The 20,059-nt window shown below is 39.2% G+C and overlaps 1 protein-coding gene across 4 annotated transcripts in view; it reads left to right on the top strand.

The window, feature by feature from the left end:
- The window catches only part of LOC117963316 (zinc finger ZZ-type and EF-hand domain-containing protein 1-like), a 47,671-nt gene extending 33,013 nt beyond the window's left edge, over positions 1-14,658 (top strand). For all 4 annotated transcript variants that reach the window (XM_059001598.1, XM_059001597.1, XM_059001596.1 and 1 more), the window contains exons 44-55: positions 276-395; positions 499-690; positions 1,243-1,343; positions 2,800-2,935; positions 3,188-3,547; positions 3,736-3,879; positions 4,296-4,464; positions 4,756-4,854; positions 5,944-6,109; positions 6,804-6,954; positions 11,343-11,414; positions 12,689-14,658. In XM_059001598.1, the coding sequence (XP_058857581.1) occupies positions 276-395; positions 499-690; positions 1,243-1,343; positions 2,800-2,935; positions 3,188-3,547; positions 3,736-3,879; positions 4,296-4,464; positions 4,756-4,854; positions 5,944-6,109; positions 6,804-6,954; positions 11,343-11,414; positions 12,689-12,769 (1,791 nt within the window). In that variant the 3' untranslated portion in view covers positions 12,770-14,658. The remainder of the gene's footprint in view (positions 1-275; positions 396-498; positions 691-1,242; positions 1,344-2,799; positions 2,936-3,187; positions 3,548-3,735; positions 3,880-4,295; positions 4,465-4,755; positions 4,855-5,943; positions 6,110-6,803; positions 6,955-11,342; positions 11,415-12,688) is intronic.
- The last annotated feature ends 5,401 nt before the right edge of the window (positions 14,659-20,059 follow it).

Below are 20,059 nucleotides of genomic sequence, written 5' to 3'. Positions count from 1 at the left end.
CTTTTACGACCAACAATGTTACAGCAATAGTTTTTCTTCTCCGCAATTCAGACACAAAAGACTTCTAGTCCAAATGTTTTTTTGGGTACATTTTTAAAAAAATAAATAAATAAATAAATAAATAAACAGGCTGGAACTTGGTAGAAAGTTATGTCCAAGAAAGTTCGGTGCAAGATTATTTAGTTTAAAAAATGTGACGATTTTCAAGTTTTTGTGCTTTGAGGACCCCATGTATCATGTTTAGAATGATTTCTATCTGTTCCCCCTCATAACAGAAGCATGGTGTAGAAGAAGCCCAGGCAGCTATACTGCAGTCCGGACTGATTAAACTTCTGGTGCGGAAATGCAGCAAAGGCACAGGGTTCAGTAAGATGTGGCTTCTGCGGGACCTGGAAGTAAGTCTGAGTAGAGTCCCCTACCAGTACAGCAACACCAATCGGGTCTGGTATTAGCTTTATTATAATATTTATCCTTTTTTTTATTTTGTTTTTTTTGTAGATCCTGTCTATAATGTTGTACTCCTCCAAGAAAGAAATCCACTCGATGGCAGAGGGGGACCCAGAGAATGAGGAGAAGGAGCTGGAGCGGGAGCCGGACTCGGATCACTCCAGCAGCTGCATGGATGAGCAGGACCAGAACAAGCCTGATCCCCTGGAGGGACTGGACGAAGAAACCAAAATCTGCTTCCAGGTGCAGCCTTTAAAAAAGATCAGGCGGCAAGGGTGTAATGTGTCGGTATATATTTATAACCTCATGAAATAGTTTCAAAGAGTGGTTAGTGTCGAAAACATCCGTGCAAGATTATAAAAGCAGTTTTCTGTTCTGTTATTTTTTTTTTTAAATGGTCAGGCTTTTTGTAGTTGGCCAAAAAATCAGTGTTTGTTTGGGGCTTTTCATTTTTTATATTGTCTGATAAGTGAATTGACTTTTTTTCAGCTGTTGACAAAAGTTATTTCATTTCTTAGTTTTATAAATATATTATGAATTAATGTTTGGACAACAATTTGTTACACAGCATCCCAGTCACAGTCACTACGATTGCAAAATAATTGTAATTCTGTTAAGGTATTCAGAATTAAAAGGCCCATTTATCCTATTTTCTTATATCTAGGTATATTGTCTAGCTTGGTTAAACAACCTCCTCACAATAAAATGTGTCACGATGCGACGCAATTACTCTGGCTTGGATGAGCAATGCAGATAAAAGCCTCTCTTTTCAGAGATCCCTTTGTTTCATTGCAGATCACTCACGATGCCCTCAATGCCCCTCTGCACATCCTGCGTGCCATGTACGAGCTGCAGATGAAGAGAACAGACTCCTTCTTCCTGGAAGTGCAGAAGCGGTATGTGAGGTTCAATAAAACTTGATTTAATCATTATCCCTGGCTGTGCTCAGTACTGCCTGCAGAACTAGCATCGCAAGCCTTCAAGTTATGGGGTTCAGCAATGGAATTATAAAAACACTGACCACGGTAAAGTGATACAAAGGGTGCAAGAATCAAAATTACATTGTCTTTGTTAAATGTAAACGTCATCTGTACAATGCATTCTGTTCCGTCTTAATTTTACCTATTTTAATACTGTTATATATATATATAAAAAATGAAAGGCAGTTTAATCCCATTAGATTCTATAGAGGGGCCCCAACATTCACCCCCAAAAAGCTTTTAATAATGATAGACATGTTTGTCCGACATAAGGAGGTGTCGGGTTTAAAAACAATACAGTAAAATCGCGCACACATGCATTTACAGTTCTCGATGTATTTTAAATATAAATCATTGCGCTGAAATCACACTAATGTGTTTTGGGTAGGCTACACATACTGTGAATTTATCTCGGAATATTTTTCAGCCAAATTTTTCTCGTCTCTTCATGCACAGGAAATGAATGAAATCTTCCTATTGAATTGTACCGTGCTGAAGCTGAGCATAACGAGACAGTGATCACTGCCGTTTCCTTCTTGCCGTTGATATTTGCATGCTTTTGTAGTTGTGCCTGAACTACAACTCATCCTTTTTCTTTCAGAAGTTAAACAAACAATTAAAAAAATAGATTTCGTCACCGTTCAATACAGCAAAGGAAAAGATTTCAAATAAACCGCTCATTCACCGGAAACTGAGATACCGCTATCCTGAAATGTGACGTCACTTGGGTGCAAGTAGAGTGTACAGTAGTTAAATAATACTTTAGTGTGTGGTGTTTGCCTATGTGACTGACCATGATTGGTATGTGTAGGGTTTGTTGTATATTAATATAAAATAAACTTTATACTGAGTTTGTATTTTTAGCAGTATTAGCAACAAAAAGTCTCTGCGAGCGAACATGATTTTTTTTTTTTTTGGAATCCCACGATATCGCGATATGGAAATTATTATCGATATCTTATCAGTATCATATCAAAATATCGATATTGCTGCCCATCCCTACTATAAACTGTCTGCTGTCATCCATCTCTTCCATAAATATGTGTTTTTATGGGATTGAAGTTTGGGGAGGGTGTCTTGGTTTCAAAGAATATGAATGTTTGTGATTGTGATGGCTTTGCATAAATTAGGGGTGACAATTCTGTCTGATTTTATATGTTTGGTTTTGATTTAAATGCTTGCGTTTCCCTTCAAGCTGTTGCTGATAAGTTAAGTTCTGCCTTTAATATTCTAACTGCAACACATGAAGAGTGATTTTAGATCTGTGCATACAGATGTTAATTTGAAGTGGTGTGTGTGTGTGTGTGTGTGTGTGTGTGTGTGTGTGTGTGTGTGTGTGTTCTGATCACCTGCATTTATTGCCTTTTTAAAGATTTGACGGGGATGTGATCACAACAGATGAGACAATCCGCAACCTGGCACAGAAGTGGCAGGCAGGCAAGTGCCCACGCTCAGAGGAGAGGAGCACCAAGGCCGTGGATACTGACATGATTGTTGTCCCTTGTGAGGTAGGTATTGGTTTTTTTCACAGTTCTGATTAACTTAAGGTATAATTTTAAAATTTTATGATTTTTATAATGTTAAAGATAGAAACATTGTATTCTTATTATCAGTTTTTATATTTCTATAATGTAAGTATTTACTCAATGCATACCTTATATTTGTATTTATATTTTTTCTATTTTTCTGCGTATATTATTACACTTCCATAAAGGTTCCTCTCACAAACTTCATGCTCTCCGATCTTTCTCACAAAACAGTCCAAACCGAGACGCTGTGAAAACGCTACTGAAGAGACCAACCTTCTGAGCCAGAAGCTGATCACCAGCACAGAGAGCGATCTGCAGCTCAGCTATGCCAAGCAGCGACGCACCAAAAGCTCTGCGCTGCTGCACAAGGAACTGGATGCCCGCAGCAACAAGTCTGTGCGGCAGTACCTGTTCAAGGTGAATGAGGCCATCGGCATCCTGTACGCACGCCACGTGCTGGCCTCTCTGCTGTCAGAGTGGCCGAGCAACGTGGCTGTCACAGAGGACACCCTGGAGCTCAGCGGAGCCTCGCACATGGCCTACATCCTGGACATGCTGATGCAGCTGGAGGAGAAGCAGCTATGGGAGAAGGTAAGGGCTTTAAACACTAGAGCTGCACGCATCCATGATTCCATTATTCGGATTGAGCTCTCCACAGAAGTGGGAAAAAAAAAGAAAATGCCTGCATCTTATTTATAAAGTTTACAAACACATATATGAAGTCTGGTGAGTGATTGCAGTAGGGATATTGATGTTTCTGTGCTGTCATGTGTTGCTAGATCTTGCAGAAGGTGCTGCAGGGCTGCAGTGAGAGTATGCTGGACAGCCTGTCTCTTACAGCCTGTCAGTTCATGGAAGAGCCTGGGATGGCTGTGCAAGTCAGGGAGTCCAAACACCCATATGACAACAACACCACCTTTGAGGTAGGCAACTGATTTCGGCAATTATTGGGCATGCATGCTACGTTACCCATACGTTGAGTTTTATACACAAATGTAGGTTTCTGCATAGATGTCCCAATTATATGTTTGGTCCTATCCTTTTACACATGCCCATGTTACTGTGGCCAGATAGCAACTATGTACTAACAAAGTAAAGCTGAAACTGGATTATTTGTATTGTATTTATTTTTACCAGAAAGTGGCAACATTTGTGTAATTAATACAGCAATACCATCTCTTAAATGAAATATCATTTATTGGAGTTGGATAGCAAGAAAGCATTTCATTCACCAAAAAAAAAAAAAAAAATCAAACCAAATAGAACGATAGCCACCATTGTGTCTCAGCTGATTATTACAGATTTCTGGCAGTCTAAACACTCATTTTCTGTTGATTAGGACAAAGTCCACATCCCCAGTGCAATTTACCTGTCCATAAAGTTTGACTCTCGGAGTCACACAGAGGAGGGCTGTGATGAGTTGCTGATGTCCAGCAGCAGTGATTTCCTACAAGATCACCACAACTTCAGTGGGTCCTCCCAAAAATGGACAGATTTTGAAATCCCAGGTAATAAAAAGTGCTTCAGCATTGCAAGTACTGAAACAAAGTTTTCAAAAAAAGTCAAGGAGATGTTTTCATTAATGTCTTCAGTAATCCCAGTCCATTTGGAACTCTGGGTTTCCAGTTACCAGCTTTGACTTATTTACTGCACACTTTAAGATTTAAAAAGACTCTTCTAGTGGGTTTTCATCCAATGTTTTGCTTTGCTCTATAAAGGTCAAACAAGCCTGACCTGCTTTATCATTTAACAGATTGAAATGCTGATACTATTTGTCTTTTGGTTTTGTGTTCATACAGGAGACACGCTGTATTACAAATTTATCTCAGACATGAGCAATACAGAGTGGGGATACAAGTTTACAGTAACAGGGGGTCATCGAGGAAGATTTCAGACAGGTGAGTTCACATTTCTAATCGCCTGGGAGAAATGCATACACTGGTATAACGTAACATCCATTACTGTAAAACACTGCATCCTAGCATGTGCAGAAATACTAAGAATTATTTTGACAAACGTATGAAGCGTTTATAAATGAACATTTATTTTAGCTTTATATACTGTTTGTACATTTAGGGTTTTCAATATATTGGGGGTGTTGCATCAAACAGAGGTTCCCAGGTAGGATTTGCATATTGTTCCCTTCAACCAGCTGAGGCAATACTGTCAAGGTCATATGATGATACTGGAATCAAGTGAAAATGAAACTTAGAGGCCTTCAACTGATAGCACTCATTCAGTTGCGTTGGTAGCTTAGCTGCAAATTCAGTTTCCATTTGTTGTACAAAGTAAATAGTTTTGTCCAAAAAGAACTGAGAAATGCCAACAGCTTGCTTCATTCTCTGCTTAAATTTCTGAGAGTGCCAGAGAAATTGATTAGCAGTTTCACATTAGTGGAAAATAGGGCGTGAAATACAAGGGGCCTGAGGCACTTTGTGTTTTTCATAAACCCTTCCTATAACTTGGATGGAAATTTACTCTGAAAAAAAAAAAAAACACTTCTGACTGCACAGATGTAATTGTTTAATTCTGACATGTCTATGGCCAAACGTTTTGCATCACCCTATAGAATTAACACATTTTGCTTCATGAAACCTACTGAATAATGTTATGTTAACATCTTTAATTACTTGCTGCTTTGCAGTTTTCCCGTATACTTAACGAAAAACTGACAACAATTTAAAATGTGACATTTTAGAAATACAACATGAAGTAATTTTGAAGTTTCATTGATTACATAATGTTAAATACAAAATCTAAAATGTTTATATATAATTCTTCCTTGAGAAATGTGTACAGCATATCGAAACATTGGGCAGCTGGCTCTATGAGCTAATATTTATATATATATATATATATATATATATTATTTTTTTTGTATTTATTTTAGCTGTACATTAGTCACATCTGTTTAATAGAGAATGAATGCACCTCTAAGTGTGCCTTCTCACCCCTCATTAACACACCCCTTATTTTCTTCTGTCCAGGGTTCGAGATTTTGAAAGTAATGCTAGTGGATGAGCGAGCATTCCACCACCTGCCTTTGGCTGACATCTGGGAGTGGCAGGTGGGCGTGGCCTGCAGGCAGACCGGAAACCTGCGACTGAAAGCCATTCATTTACTGCTGAGAATACTGGTGTGCAGCTCTGAAAGGTACATGTGTGTGCTTAGGTGGGGGGGTCACCACTGATCTACTGCTGAGAATACTGGTGTGCAACTCTGAAAGGTACATGTGTGTGCTTAGGTGGGGGGGTCACCACTGATCTACTGCTGAGAATACTGGTGTGCAACTCTGAAAGGCACATGTGTGCTTAGGAGGGGACCCACCACTGGAGGGGGAGTGGGGAGAGCTATACCTTTCAGAGGTTTACAATTTTTTTTTTTTTGTGAACATTTTAAAAACCTTTTAAGGTACTGCACCTTTCTAAGAGTGGTGATTCTTATACAGATGAAGTTCAAATAAAACTATTACTGCTTTAAACACTCACTCACTCACCCAAAACTGATAGCACAAGGCACATCCAATACATCCAATCTGAAACACAATGGTACAGCGAAGCTTTGCACGCCTGTCAATTATTGAAACACATCCAAATGCAGTACTTATGTTTTTATCCTGTGCAGTAACTTGTCTGCTATAAAGCATGCCCTATCTAAACGTAACACACTTCTTTAACTCCAGGGTAAGTGATTTTAGAAAGAAGTGCACCAGACTTGTGTGTTGTATTGAATTGGAGTGCATATGCAAATCCAGCATTAAGTTCTTGGCTGTTGGCTTATTTTACATTTCAGCATTTGCATGTTTTCCAGCTGATTTGTGTTTTTTTTTTCATTTCTGGTTGTTTAGTGGCTGTGACCTCACCTTGCTGAGGCCCTTGTGGCAGCTCTTTACCACCATGGAGAGTAGCCTGTGCCAGGATCCCACCAGTATCAGCGTTCTCCTTCCTCTGCACCGGGCACTGACAGAGCTCTTCTTCACTGCAGAGAGCAGGGCCATTGTGAGTGCAGAATGCTTGTGTAGATCAGTGTATTATCTGTGCAAACCACCTTTTTAATAACCTGTTTAAGAGTGTGCAGTGCTCTAGGTAGCTGCCACTTTGATTGCTTTAACCTATCCTACCAATCATTTTAACTCTTGCACCAATACTTTGTTACTGTATTTTTTATTACAATTAAAGAAATCATGTGCAGGCAGTTTCTCCAGTATAGTTTTCAGTGCACGTACCAGAAACCGAGGTGATAATCTCTATACCAGTAACGATTACTAAATTGTAACAAGGAAAAAAAAGTCTTCTACCTGGTCGTCTTTAGAAAGCAGGGTTGACCAACAATTTGTTAAGCCTTATTTGTTTGTTTTTTTAACAATACTGTGTATGAATGATTATTTTAAATGACATATTTTGTCAAGTAGGACCAATCCCCACATGTTTCCCTGATTGCTTATTGCTCATGGCAGAAACCAGCCATCTGCGAGTACAGTGAGCTGGTTGATTAATATTTTACTGGGTATGTGACTGGCCGCCCACTTTTCTGTCTTCATAAAAAACAGTTTTAATGAATGAGTAGGGAAAAGCAATAAACAAAAAGAATGAAAAGATAAAAGCTGGATAAGAACTGCTTTAGGTCATTCTCACTGGGTTGTTAAAGGGAGGTTTAGTGTCAATGCCGCACTCTTCCTACATCCTTTTTACTCATGAATCATGACGCATCATAGGAAGCTCTACAGCTGGAGCTTGACTTTCTTGGCCCACATTTAATTGATTTCTGCTCTTCGATTCCTGTGACGGTCTGTGGTGTTTGTCGACACAGGTTGTGTCAGTGGTGTTAGGGGACTTTACCAAGTAGCAGACAAACTAGTCAGTCCATTAATGAAAGGATTAGCCGACATGTTTGTCTACTTGACTTTCTGATTGAGTGCATGAAGCTTGTGAACATAGCTGTGATTTTGAGAGCAGGCTACTGCAAATGCACTGAAAATCAGCCACTTTATTTAATAAAATCAATACCAGTTGTAGATGTTGCATTGCGGTATATACAGGACACACGCATGGATTCAAGCTGGATATATTTTAAGAAATATTTTGATAATGTTTGCAGTATTATTATTTTTTTTTATTGTGGATTTTTACAGCCTGCACTGGAATGCTATAAAGAAACAAATGACCTTGGTTTGCTGGTGTTACTATTCTTAATAGTAATAATAAGAATACAAATTAGAATAATACATAATCAATGCATGTAAAATTGCACTGTAGTTCTCCTAAGGTTCACAGAAAGAAGAATCATTTTTTATATTTACTTAACAAAAGTACTGGCATAGCTTTGAGCAACAGTACCTGCTTCGTACACTAGCTATGAATCTTGCTTTTTTACTAGGGCTCAGAAGGTGGAGCTGTAAGTCCATTAGGGAGCACACTGGGGGTATGGCATACACACACTTTGCTGCAGATAATATTGTCTCAAAGCCTGGTAATGTGCACAGACTCAGGGATTGTGTTTTGCATGCAAATGTGGACAAAACCTTGTTTGTATTAGGACATGCGCTAAAGATCAGGCTTAAAACTAGATGTCTGTTTTGGACAGTGGTATGCTACATGCACTGTAGTTCTTAGCGTATTTTCTGTCTATTCTAAAGCACTGGAGTATTGCTTTTCTGGGGATACAGTCATCAGAAAGTGCACTTTAAACCTGGATGGTTGTTAGAAAAAGTGCACTTTTTTTTTCTTTTGATGTGTGATCTTTTAGATTTAGTGTTTTTAGTGTTACTGATGCAGGGACTTAACTTCCTGTTCATGGTTAAACATCACTTCCTCTGTATGCTTCAAAGGTTTCTGCAGTATGCCAATCTTTTTGTTAATTTTTTTTTCTTCCTGGAAATGTAGAATAGTCACTTTGTGCAAGGATTGAGATCTCGGAAACTCTGAATCTGATCAATATGGACCCTAAGTTAGTGTACAGTGTTACAATGTGATCAATTAAATATTAACACACAGACAGCAGCAACAGGTATTTCTAATGTAATATTATTATTGTTAAAATTATACAACAGTATTTGAATTTAAGTCTACACATCACACCTCTACTTTTTTAATATATAGACCTATATTGAAAAGTTGGTTCTGCAATATTAAATATTTTTCCTGCTGGAGTGCAGAATGCGCCCTATAACCTGGAGGTCACAGGTTCGGGTCCAGGCTGTTCCATTGCCGGCCATGGACGGGAGTTCCCAGGGGGTGGCGCACAATTTTCCCTGAGCAAAAAAATTAATAAATACAGTTTTTAAAATTGCAGTTGGCTATTTGTGCTACTAATGCTTTCATACTGTTGATATTTTTTGAGGTTCAAATATGTTTCTCAGTGTTGTAAAAAAATATGAAAATGTTACCTGTTTTGATATTGTTTCACAAGCACTAATTTCTAGTTTGGTTTTCAAACCAAACAGATGTGACCAGGAAGCTAGGCTGCAGGTGTGTGTGTGTGTGTGTGTGTGTGTTCCTGGGTTTGTAACAACGGTTTGAGGTGTTGCTTTCAAACAGGCTTCCCCCTTCTTCAGAGTCTCTCTCTCTTCGAATTTTACTTTTAGCTTTCAGGATGTGGTTTTGACTCTTATTAGTGTAATCTCTGAAAACATCCATCCATTTTATAACCAACTAACCAAGGCACTGTCATCCGCTCTGGGCAGTGCGCTTGCTGGTGTGGGTTTTTAATAAACAGTACGAAGCCGTCAATGTTGGTAAACCAAACCATATAAAATGTGAGGGCTTGTCCTGGGCTGAAGAATTTCTTCCAGCACATTTCAAATCGTTGTTCTCTGTAGCATTGTTCCAGTTCTGAATACTGCAAAGAGGTAGAAACGTTTAGGCATCCTGGTGATAAAGTTTAATTGAATTCAACAACTCTTGGTTTCTCCATTCTCCATTACGAGGGAATCCGGATGATCTCAACGCTGTGTTTCTTCTGCAGACATTTTCATTTCATCGTATTATGAAATTCAAGCGGGCACTGTGTTTTCTTGCTATTTATTTTAGCTTGTTCTGTTGGTTTTAGATTTGACACATAGCTGGAATATGCATTGCATTACTGGGTGTAGTATACAGGATTCTTGTTGTCAGTGTTGAAAAGCCTCCACAGTAATTTGACTAAAGAGTGGTCTTATTAGAATTAGCGATATTATTACTGGTCCCCATTGTTTTGTGTTGAAGCTTATTTATTTCCTGTCATTTGTGAAGTATTTGGAATATGAAGGGATCTCAAAGATAAGTCAGAAGTTCCCTCTGTTTCCTGGTAACTAACCACTTTCCTGTTTTTTTTAGTTCACTCACTACAACCAGAGCATTTGCCCTAAACATTTAACCCTTTCATGCCAAAGCCTTTGTGGATATGTTCTTGCACTCATGAAGTACTACTCTGTTGAGGAGTGCTTTTACATTTATAAAGCGTGGTTCGTATGCTGGAACCCCAGTAAGTGGCAGCCTGTCCAACCTTTCTGAGAATATGTGCAGAGGATGCATCTTGTCAAGTTGACACACAGGGTTAGTTGAGCGTTTCTCACCACCAAAAATGTATGCAATGCTGCAAGAAATGTGGACACCCTTGATTTATGGCAGTGTTGTACGTCAAAGCTGGAAATCATATCTCTTTGACCCTATCAGTGGAACAAAAAAGCAGAGCAACCCAACGCATTAGGAATAACCATAAATATTGGATCGGTACTGTAATCACCAGGAATTTCTTCTGTCATTATTTCAATGATGTATTAATCCACTAATCATTCTCTGAACTTGGCTATTAACACCCACAAAGAGGTTTTAATGATTTTGATTTACTGTGACGAGCCTCCAGATGTGTTTCCAGCAGTATCTGTTGGAGATTGTGACATCAATTTCATTTGATTTTTTTCCCCATTCAGACAGAGTTGCCTCCAGCTGGAAGGCTCTTCTCTTTAACCGCCCACAGTACTTTGTTGTTTCATTATGTGGGTTGTGTATATTTAATTGTTTTAAATAAACCAAATTAATAATCGATAGTATATAACAGCTAACAGAAGCATTTCAAGGCAATTTAACTGGTAAATCATTTTTTGTATTAATAAATGTACATAGAATAAGGAAATGAATGTTCCTGTCTTATGCTCTAAAATGTACCTGGACTACAGATTGTGCGTTTAGATGCTTACAGATGTGCACACAGCAAATTCAAATCAATGTTAATATATATTTAAAATGCTTATCTGACCATGTTCCTGGCCTATCTGTATTCGTAATGTGTGAAGGTGTCATGGGTGGATCATGCTTAACATTCTTATAATGTTTGGTTCAAACCAGTTTAATATCTGTGCTGGTTCCACCCAAGCTCTGACTAACATGTGTTCTTGTTGTCTGAGCAGCAGCAGGGCGTCCTCCAGGAGTACCTGCTAGCGTTGACCACGGATGAGCAACTCCATGTCCACACAGTGCAGGTACGGACTCCACATCAAATGGACTGTGGCCTCTCAGCCAGGCTGTATTTTTTTAATGGATTTTTCTGCAAACCTCAATGGAAAATCTTGATGTAAATTCTAGCAAATCCCCCAGAGGGTTGGAAACAAATGTTTTGCATGTTTTAAATATGCAGTTTGTGAGGGTTTGTGTATTTAAGTCCTGCTTTCCTGTGTCACAGGACTCGGTGTCTCTCTTTTTTCCTAGCCATTTGCCTTTGTTTGCAATTGCTTGTTTATGGAACAAATACTAACCGCAGCACAGGGGCAGGAAATATGGAAATGATTCAAATCTGCTGCTGTCAGAGCACGGTCCAACCGCTTGGATTTATTTTTATTCTTTATTTTTATTTTTATTTTGTTATGCCAGCAATTAATTCAGTTTTAGGAGCTGCTGGACAGTATGTAATTTAGTTTAGTCATTGTAATCATTTGCACTAGTTTCACTTGTGGTTACTAATTAGGATGAGCAATAAGTGCACATATACAGTAAGACTGCAGTACTTCCAATCATCCCCTAGGCTTTTACTTTTCGCTGTTGGGTTTGTGGTTCTTATAACTCCTCCTATATTATCTGGGCCATTGAAACACTTCTCAAGCATACAGTGACTTTCATAACATTCTCCTTACTTATTTCTGCATGTGTGCAATGTATAGGTGCACATTTCTTTTTTCACAATTGCAGTTTAACTCCACTGTGCCCACCACTCGTACTGTTTCCAGAGAACACACTGAAACCTTTTTAAACCTACCAAAATGTTGCTAAAACAGTCCAGCTATTACCTAGCTCTGCATCTTCAGACCATTTGCCTGAGTGCACCCTCACTTGGCAATTAATGCATTGAATTGATGAAGTTTAAAAAAAAGGAGAGGGCAAGCTGATAGTTTGAGAGATTGACCCTTTTCACCTTTTCTTTACATTGACACAAGTTCACATCGTGCAGCAGATTTACATTGTTATCTTTTGACCTAGATAAAGAATGATTGATTCTGCTTCTTGGTTCTGTTTGCACCAGAGTGTACTCTCTGTGGCATTATGGTGTCAGCTGTAATACAGTATATTAAAAATAGAAATCTACCAGGGCTTAATTCAAATTCACTAGCTTAACGCCTCCCACTCCCAAACTGTGGGCCTGTTTTTTTTTATTTCACAACTTGCCAGCATATATTTTTCAATGTGCGATGAAACTGATATGATGGATAGATAGAGGCCTGCTATCCGTAATACCAATTTAAAAACCTCTGTTACTTTTCAGGCACTGAAGAACATCGCTGCCATTAGCCTCGCCATCAATTACCCAAATAAATCAACAAAACTGCTGAATGTGTCACCATAACTTGAACATCTGCAGAGCTTCACAGAGGATTCAAAGGGCCTGGGAAAAGATGCACCCTTGACTCTCTTCCAGCAAAGCTGACCTTCAAAGAGAGATGCTGCCCTGTCTGTGTGGAGCGGTGCATTTCACACTGAAATGAATCAGCACTGTACTCCTGGAAAACGGGATGAGAGCTCTGAAATTGAAATCATTTCCTTTTGTTTCATACTTGAAGGTGTCTTTTTTTTTTTTTTTTTTTTTTTTTAAACCATTGTGTGCCAGAACCATAATGTAGTTTATTAATCATTTGCAGTTCCGCATTAATCCAACTTTAGATGCCAAATATAATTTTATCATAATTTTCTTTTTAATTTTAGGTCATTTTTATTAAGTATATCAGGTTAAATCTTTTTTTCTCTCTTTTTTTTTTTTACACCCTGAAGCTAGTCTAATCACCTCAACAACAATTACAGCACAGACCAGAACCTGAGATGTAGTATTAAAAAAAAAAATATATATATATATATATATATAATTTCGTTAATGTTTTAACAGCATTTGCGTTGGACCTTTTGTGGGCCTATCTGTTGGGGATATGAAGATAGTATTTTTAATCTTGAAGTAAATTCCATCTTACTATTTATTGCCTAGCCATTTAAGATATGTGTTACTATTGCTTGCAAATGCAGAAATATTCTGTATAAAAAATGTAAAAAAAGCTTTCTGAATGGTTTTGGATTGTAGCACAAGCGTGGCCAGTCCCCTGCAGACTCATTCTGCTTGCTTAGTCTAACAGCCATGGTATGCTTCTGGTAAATCGACCCCCAGCCAAAAAAATAGCCGTTTTCCTGGCGTGTCTTGGTGGAGTAGTTGCTGTGATAGTTCTGCGAGGGATCTGTAGTGGATTAGAACAAGTTTTTCTGAAGTGTTACCACTGAGTAGGCTTGCTACAGTGTACTGTTCTAGTTATGGTATAAATGGTAACGCTAACCACACTTCTTTTATCATAGATTTGGTAATAACAAAAACCTATAGTGTTATATAACAATACATCACATGAGATTTCTAGATTATTGAAAATTAGAGATCAACCTCCCCCACACTATTTAGCTATTTCCCGAAGCAGTCTGAGGGCAATTCCTTCTGTAAGCTACGCTGCCAGTTTAAGTAAAAGCCATGATTTTGCGGATTGTACCTTTTTGAAACACAGGCACTATTCTAAAGAAATCCTTCAGGCACAGGGCTCCACTTGAAAGCAGAACATTATAGGCACTTCCGTGTTAACAGGAAATGTATTTTTGTTTGTTTGAACTCTGGTGGAAGATGGGGTTTCTCAAAACTGCTGTGAAGGACACAGCCGAGGAAGCAATTCCAACCACAGTTTGTTAATATAGATGTATATTCTGTTGAGGATTCCTGTTTTTCCCCCAAAGCACCTGAAGATATTATGCTCTGCATCGCTGTCGGAACAAGTATCAGCACCTCAATCATTTAAAATGTGCCTATCATTATACAAAGTAATCCTAGTTTATAAAAGAATTAGCATTTATCCAGATTTTCTTTTAAAAAATGTAATATTGTTTCGGGTTCTAATGTGTTTTTTTTATTTTTTATTTTAAGTAGGTTTATACGGCTAGTTTTTGTTTGAAAATTGCCATAAGGGAGTGTATATTATATAGCTGTAAATTATTGTGCAATTCAGGAATGAATTATGGAGATTTAAAAAAGAAAAATAAATATCATGTCGTCTCATACTTCGGGATAGAACACCATATTGTAATGATATTCATTGGTTTTTTTTTTGGAAATGAACCTGTTAAACAATATATATACTTGTATGACCAGTAATAATCTTTGCTTTTGTATGCGAGAGTCACATTAAAAAAAATGCTGCAATGGTGGTTGCTAAAGTTGTTTCAATTTCATTTGCTTCAAAACGCTATTTGTTTTTAAATCTGTTCTTAGGCGGACCACAGACCATCTGAAGTCTCAGAGGCTGTGGTTACAGTCTTCTGAGGACAGTGGAAAAAGAATAAAAAAATTATGTATATTTAGGTCCTGGTTAAAACAAAAAATCAACCAGAACTGGAGTTGAGAACCACGGTTTAAGAACCTTGGTAAAACAGCTCTGATCCTGTCAGATATGGGGAGCTAAAAATCGTTGAGCCTGCTGTGCTTTGATGGGAGTCCTCAAATGAACATCAGATGTTTATGAAGTGCTGTCTCTTCTACATTGCCCTGGTCCTGCTTTATCAAACAGTAGATACCTCCTTAAGGAGGTATTACCAACAAAATAATTCCATAAATCTTACCTGCACTGCACTTCTAGTCGCATGTCTCCCACATGTGTTTTCACGTAAAACTACTCCGGTATCCAGTACCTTAATTGTTGTAGAAGGGGCTCAGTTTTCATGCCATGCTTCCAGGTGAAGTTTGTGATTCTTTGGTCATTTCACCTGGAGAGTAAAATTATCTCCACCCCATTAAAGCATTCTTTCCTGTCATTAACCGGCCAGCTGCTTCCCCCCTAAAGAGAGACACGCTTTGCATAATACAGTAACATATCATTTTTATAAATGATGATGTGCTTAAAACTGCACAGTGAGGGAAAAACATAGCAAATAGAAGAGCATGACTGGTAAGATGCATTGAATTATTTCATAGCTATACATCTTTTTACCAAGGACATTAATGGGGTCTTGGTTCCTGTACTGACTCCCGTAACTTGGGCTAAATTCACAAAAAAATTAAATGTTTGAAATGTTCTGCTGTTCCGTTTCATGCGGTTCAAGCTACAGACATGAAAAAAAAAGATCTATGATGATTCAATTTAGCCCCCTCATCTGGCTGACTCAGCCTGCCTTTTTTTCTCCATTTGCAAAGTAACCAGCCAAGCTGAAGGATTTTAAATTGTAAAATAATTGTAGATGCATCAATCTGGGGGTTTATGACTTTAGTTTAACTCTCCTGCATACTGTATTTGTTAGACCCGTCCAGCCCCCACAGATGAAAATTTAAAGTAAAATCAGATTTCCAGATGTGTCATTCGGTAAGTGAATCAACATCCAAAAAAAAATGTAACATTTATTATTTTTATAATTCAAAATACTAATACAGAGCTCCCCCCTTCATAATGCCGTAGTCGGGAGCCATAGTTCCACCTTACAACCAGAATGGAAGTCCTAGTAAGATGGCATTAGGGGGAAATAAGAGCCATGACCATGTCGCCTTCAAACTGGTTCTGCTGTTCAAAGGACCGCCTTATAAAAGGGAACACTGTATGCTGGGGTTCTTGGTCCTTAGCCCAGATACTTTCCAGTTCCTAATACAGTTGATCATTGCTGAATCGTGTTGAAGGTCATATACATTTTTTATTGTGTGCAGGACGAGTGGATTTTATTGTCCCTGAAATAGACAAATAGTGTTCTTGTTCTAAACAACTGTGTACCATTTTCCATTAGATGAACCCTACAGTACCATGTAACATACATGTTGTACACAGAGTTGCTAGATGTACTCCCTTGGCTGTCGCTGTGGAGGCATCACGGCAGCATATATTTCCAACATGTGCTACTGATTTGTCTCCCTAACCCGCAGGAACGCCAGGCCTAATGCAATGCTCCTGGTGACTTCCTCAGTAGAGGTCAGCAACCTGCACTCCCTGACTGTATGACTCTCCCTGCTCACAACGCGGTCATCCCTTTACCAGGTGTGCACTCGTGGACCCAGCAGCGTCTAGTTTATAAAATTCAAAGAATGTTGTCTGTGGACACTCCTGCATGGTGCAAGCTGGTGAATTAACATGGGGCACATACTCTAGCTGGGATCTGAACACAGGAACTGGAGCAAAACTAGAGGGCATTCTGCTGCAAAGACTCAGCATTGCGCCACTGCAAGTCAGCAATATTCAACATTCATCGCTATATAACCTCCTCAGTCCTTGCATTGTTTTAAATATGTGTGATCAGATTTTCAGCATTGCACTCACAAAGGCACAAGCCAAACGTTTGTCTACTTGACTTTCCTACAATGTTTTGAAGGTATGGATGATTATCATTGGTACCTAGAATGAGTGATGCCTCCACTTTAAGTGTATTGTAGACTTAAATTGAGAAATACTAAAAGTAACTTCATAAATTCAATGACAAACTAGAAGTCTTTCTCTGTGTCAATTTCTTTTAGTGTTTCCAAATTTAGTACTGTTGAATGTTTAATAGTTATTGATGAACTTAAATATATTAAAAAAATGTTTAACAGAGATACGTAAATTTGTTATACTTATTATTTTGCATTACATTAAGGTCTTTACTATGTCTTTTTTTTCTTAATTATTGAGCAGGTGAATGCTCAGGGGGAACAACATGAAAAGAATGTCAATGCTGTTTTACTGTGAGGTACAGTAGGCTGCTGATGCTGTTGAGGTAAGCAACAAGTAACACTACCTCCCATTTCCCACTAACACTTTCTCATGAACCTACCCTGCCCCAAGCCAGGAATGACACCTGGCAAACCAGGCACCTCCAAGACACACAGGGGGGGCCAGCAGGAAGGCTGTACCTGCAGACAGTGTCTCAACCTGTCAGCAGGAATCCCCTGCTATCGGGAGCACTGCTTAGTCATGCCAAATAAAGGATGAATTTTCACACCAGGGGGTTTCCAAGCAGGGAGATCCGATTCATCTCGGGCAAAAGAAATCTTTTGAAGTAACACCAGCATTAAAAACCCTCCAGCAGGATGTTCTCTTTCATTGCCTGAAAAGTAACAGAAGGATGAGGGAGGGATGAGGGGTGGTGTTCACATTTGATAAAGATGCTGCTGTTCAGAGTGTGTTTGCTTGATTGGTGATCTGAATTGCTTCCCTACCTCTCTCTGGCTGAGGCCTCATGTACTTGGAAGAGCTCCACAACCAACCCCCCCCCCGTTACTGCAGGGTGGCAGCAGATCAGCTTACGACTCACTGAATTCTCAAACGCAATTGAAACCCCGATCAGAGCCTATCTACATTCATCATGTTAACAGGATTGGGGAGGAGTTGACTGCAGTTCTTACTCCCTTTGTTAATGCGGGATGTTTAAACATCAGATACAAGGTTGGGTTTAATATACGTATATAACTGAATAAGGTTGGTAAGGGTATCCGCAGCCAGTTTTTGTGTAAGGTCACTTAGACAGCAGACACAGAACTGTGGTGTTAGAGTATCAAAGTACTCCAAGCTGGATTTGGTGCACCTACCTAGTTAGACTCTTGATGCCATCATATGAAAGGAGTTTTAAAAAAGCAGTACTTGCACTGGAGGATTCAATTATCTTTAGCCTGTGCTACACTTGACCCGGTCTCCCAGCCCAGCACATTGTGGGCAGGAGATTTGTGAAATTGGTTCTGTTAGCAATTTGACAAGTGCAGCAGGAGTTTAATGTGTAAAGGCAGAGCTAGTACTCTGCATCTCAATCGTGTCCTTCAGAATTGCAGGCCGGCACTGAGGCTCCAGCAGTTTCATAAAGAGAGAAAAAAATGGAGATGTGTCATTCATTCAGTGATGCAGTGCCAGTGTTCATTTGAAGGGCTGAGTCACACAGCCCGCTGTGACTCACCACTCTGTGAGAGCGAGGGCATGCCATGCCATCATCGGAGAAAAAGAACTTCATGCGCTCCAGCGAGATGGGATGAGTGGGATTACAGCTGAATGTTCAAAATGACAGTGAAGTCAGACGCTGTTCTATCACAGCCTGCCAGGTAACCCCCAGAGCCCAATCAAAACCCCCCAGTGCGTGGGCACCTCTGAGCATCAGGGATTGAAACGCAGAGACGCACGTGCAAATCATCTGTTCCTACAGTAGAAGGGTTCGAAAGACAGCAGGGCTGCTGGGAGTAGCTACAGGGTATTCAGATGGGTGCATTTCATGATCTTTGCGATACTTGGAAAAGTACATTTCCTGCGTGATCCGCAAATACATACAAATAAGGATAAAAGCTGGCTTTGCTCCCTTATTACAGCCATTTCCAAGTCAGAATCCACCTTGCTGTTACAGGATTCACTCACGGACCATTTACACGAAGATAAAGTGAAAAACACTTTATAGAATTGCTGGTTAATTGAATCATACACATATTGTAATGAAAAACTGCATTCCTTTTTCTATTCAGCCAACACAATACCCTACCACTTTAAGACCATGTGCATTGTTTGAACACAGCTCTTCACTGTCGTATTGGTACAACTATAATGCTTTAAACTCTTCTTTTGTGCGGAATCTGCTTTGGAATTGCAAGTGGCAGCACAGCGTGGAACTCCAGCTTTAGTATTTCATGTGTCCTGCTTTTGCTTTTTTTTGCTTTGACGTTTGTGATAATTCTTGACCAGTATGTTACATCTTATTGGTGAAATCTGGGCCCATTCTGTTTTGCATATTTCCTTCAGCTCAGGCATTTTATCTTCGTGTGGTTTGGGGTTGGTGCATTGGCTATTGAGCCATACAGTGAGTGAAGTCTGTTCCAGATGTAAGCAATAGCACTGGGGTTCACAGCCCTTGTTTGTATTTAATACTGTTCTCATAATGTTTGTGCAAAGGTACTGTGAACATTTACAATGGTTAACTTTTCTAATGATCTTTGTGCTGGTTTATCAGATTCAACGCAAGGCTGTGTTACCGGGTAGACGAAGGACGTATTGCCATAATTAGATCCGATTCCTGATATAAGCACAGGGACCCTGGGGCACAGCCTATAGAGGATACCAATAATTGCATGGCTATAATTATCAAGATGAGTCGGTGCTGTTAACCCCATCACTATTTTTATGCAATTCCACCGAGTGCAGTGCGGACGATTGGTCTCTGTTACAAAGATTCAGCTCAGCAGGGCGATTCTATTGAATAAAAATGCTATGCAATGGACTACCAGTGTGGAATGGATCATAGCACTGGGATCCCATTGGTTTGTCAAAATAGGTTAGCTGCCCGTGTTCATCCATTGCCCCTAAGAACAAGGGCACAATGAATGGCACCCACAGCCACTACTCTTATCATGTCCAAACTATCAGCTAACTGCTCTGGTACTTATATATGGTACAGTCTCTAGCACATGACCCATGACATGGTTCAGCTCCTTTGCAAACGTGTTGACTCTATCTTAACAAACTGACAACACCCTGCAGTCATTGTATACATTTTTGTAATGGATTTGTAATGTAATGTATCCTCTGTAAGAATCTAATAATAGACTGTTTAAAACAGAATGCAAAATATGTTTACCGCTAATATTAGCCGACAAACACACACAGAGTTCTTTTTTGTTTAAAGAGGGTGATTAAAA

This window comes from Acipenser ruthenus, chromosome 26, assembly GCF_902713425.1.
Source record: "Acipenser ruthenus chromosome 26, fAciRut3.2 maternal haplotype, whole genome shotgun sequence".
In the NCBI taxonomy this organism is placed as follows: Eukaryota; Metazoa; Chordata; class Actinopteri; order Acipenseriformes; family Acipenseridae; genus Acipenser; species Acipenser ruthenus.
The sequence above is the reverse complement of the archived record's forward strand: the minus strand, read 5'-3'. Positions and strand labels throughout refer to the sequence as shown.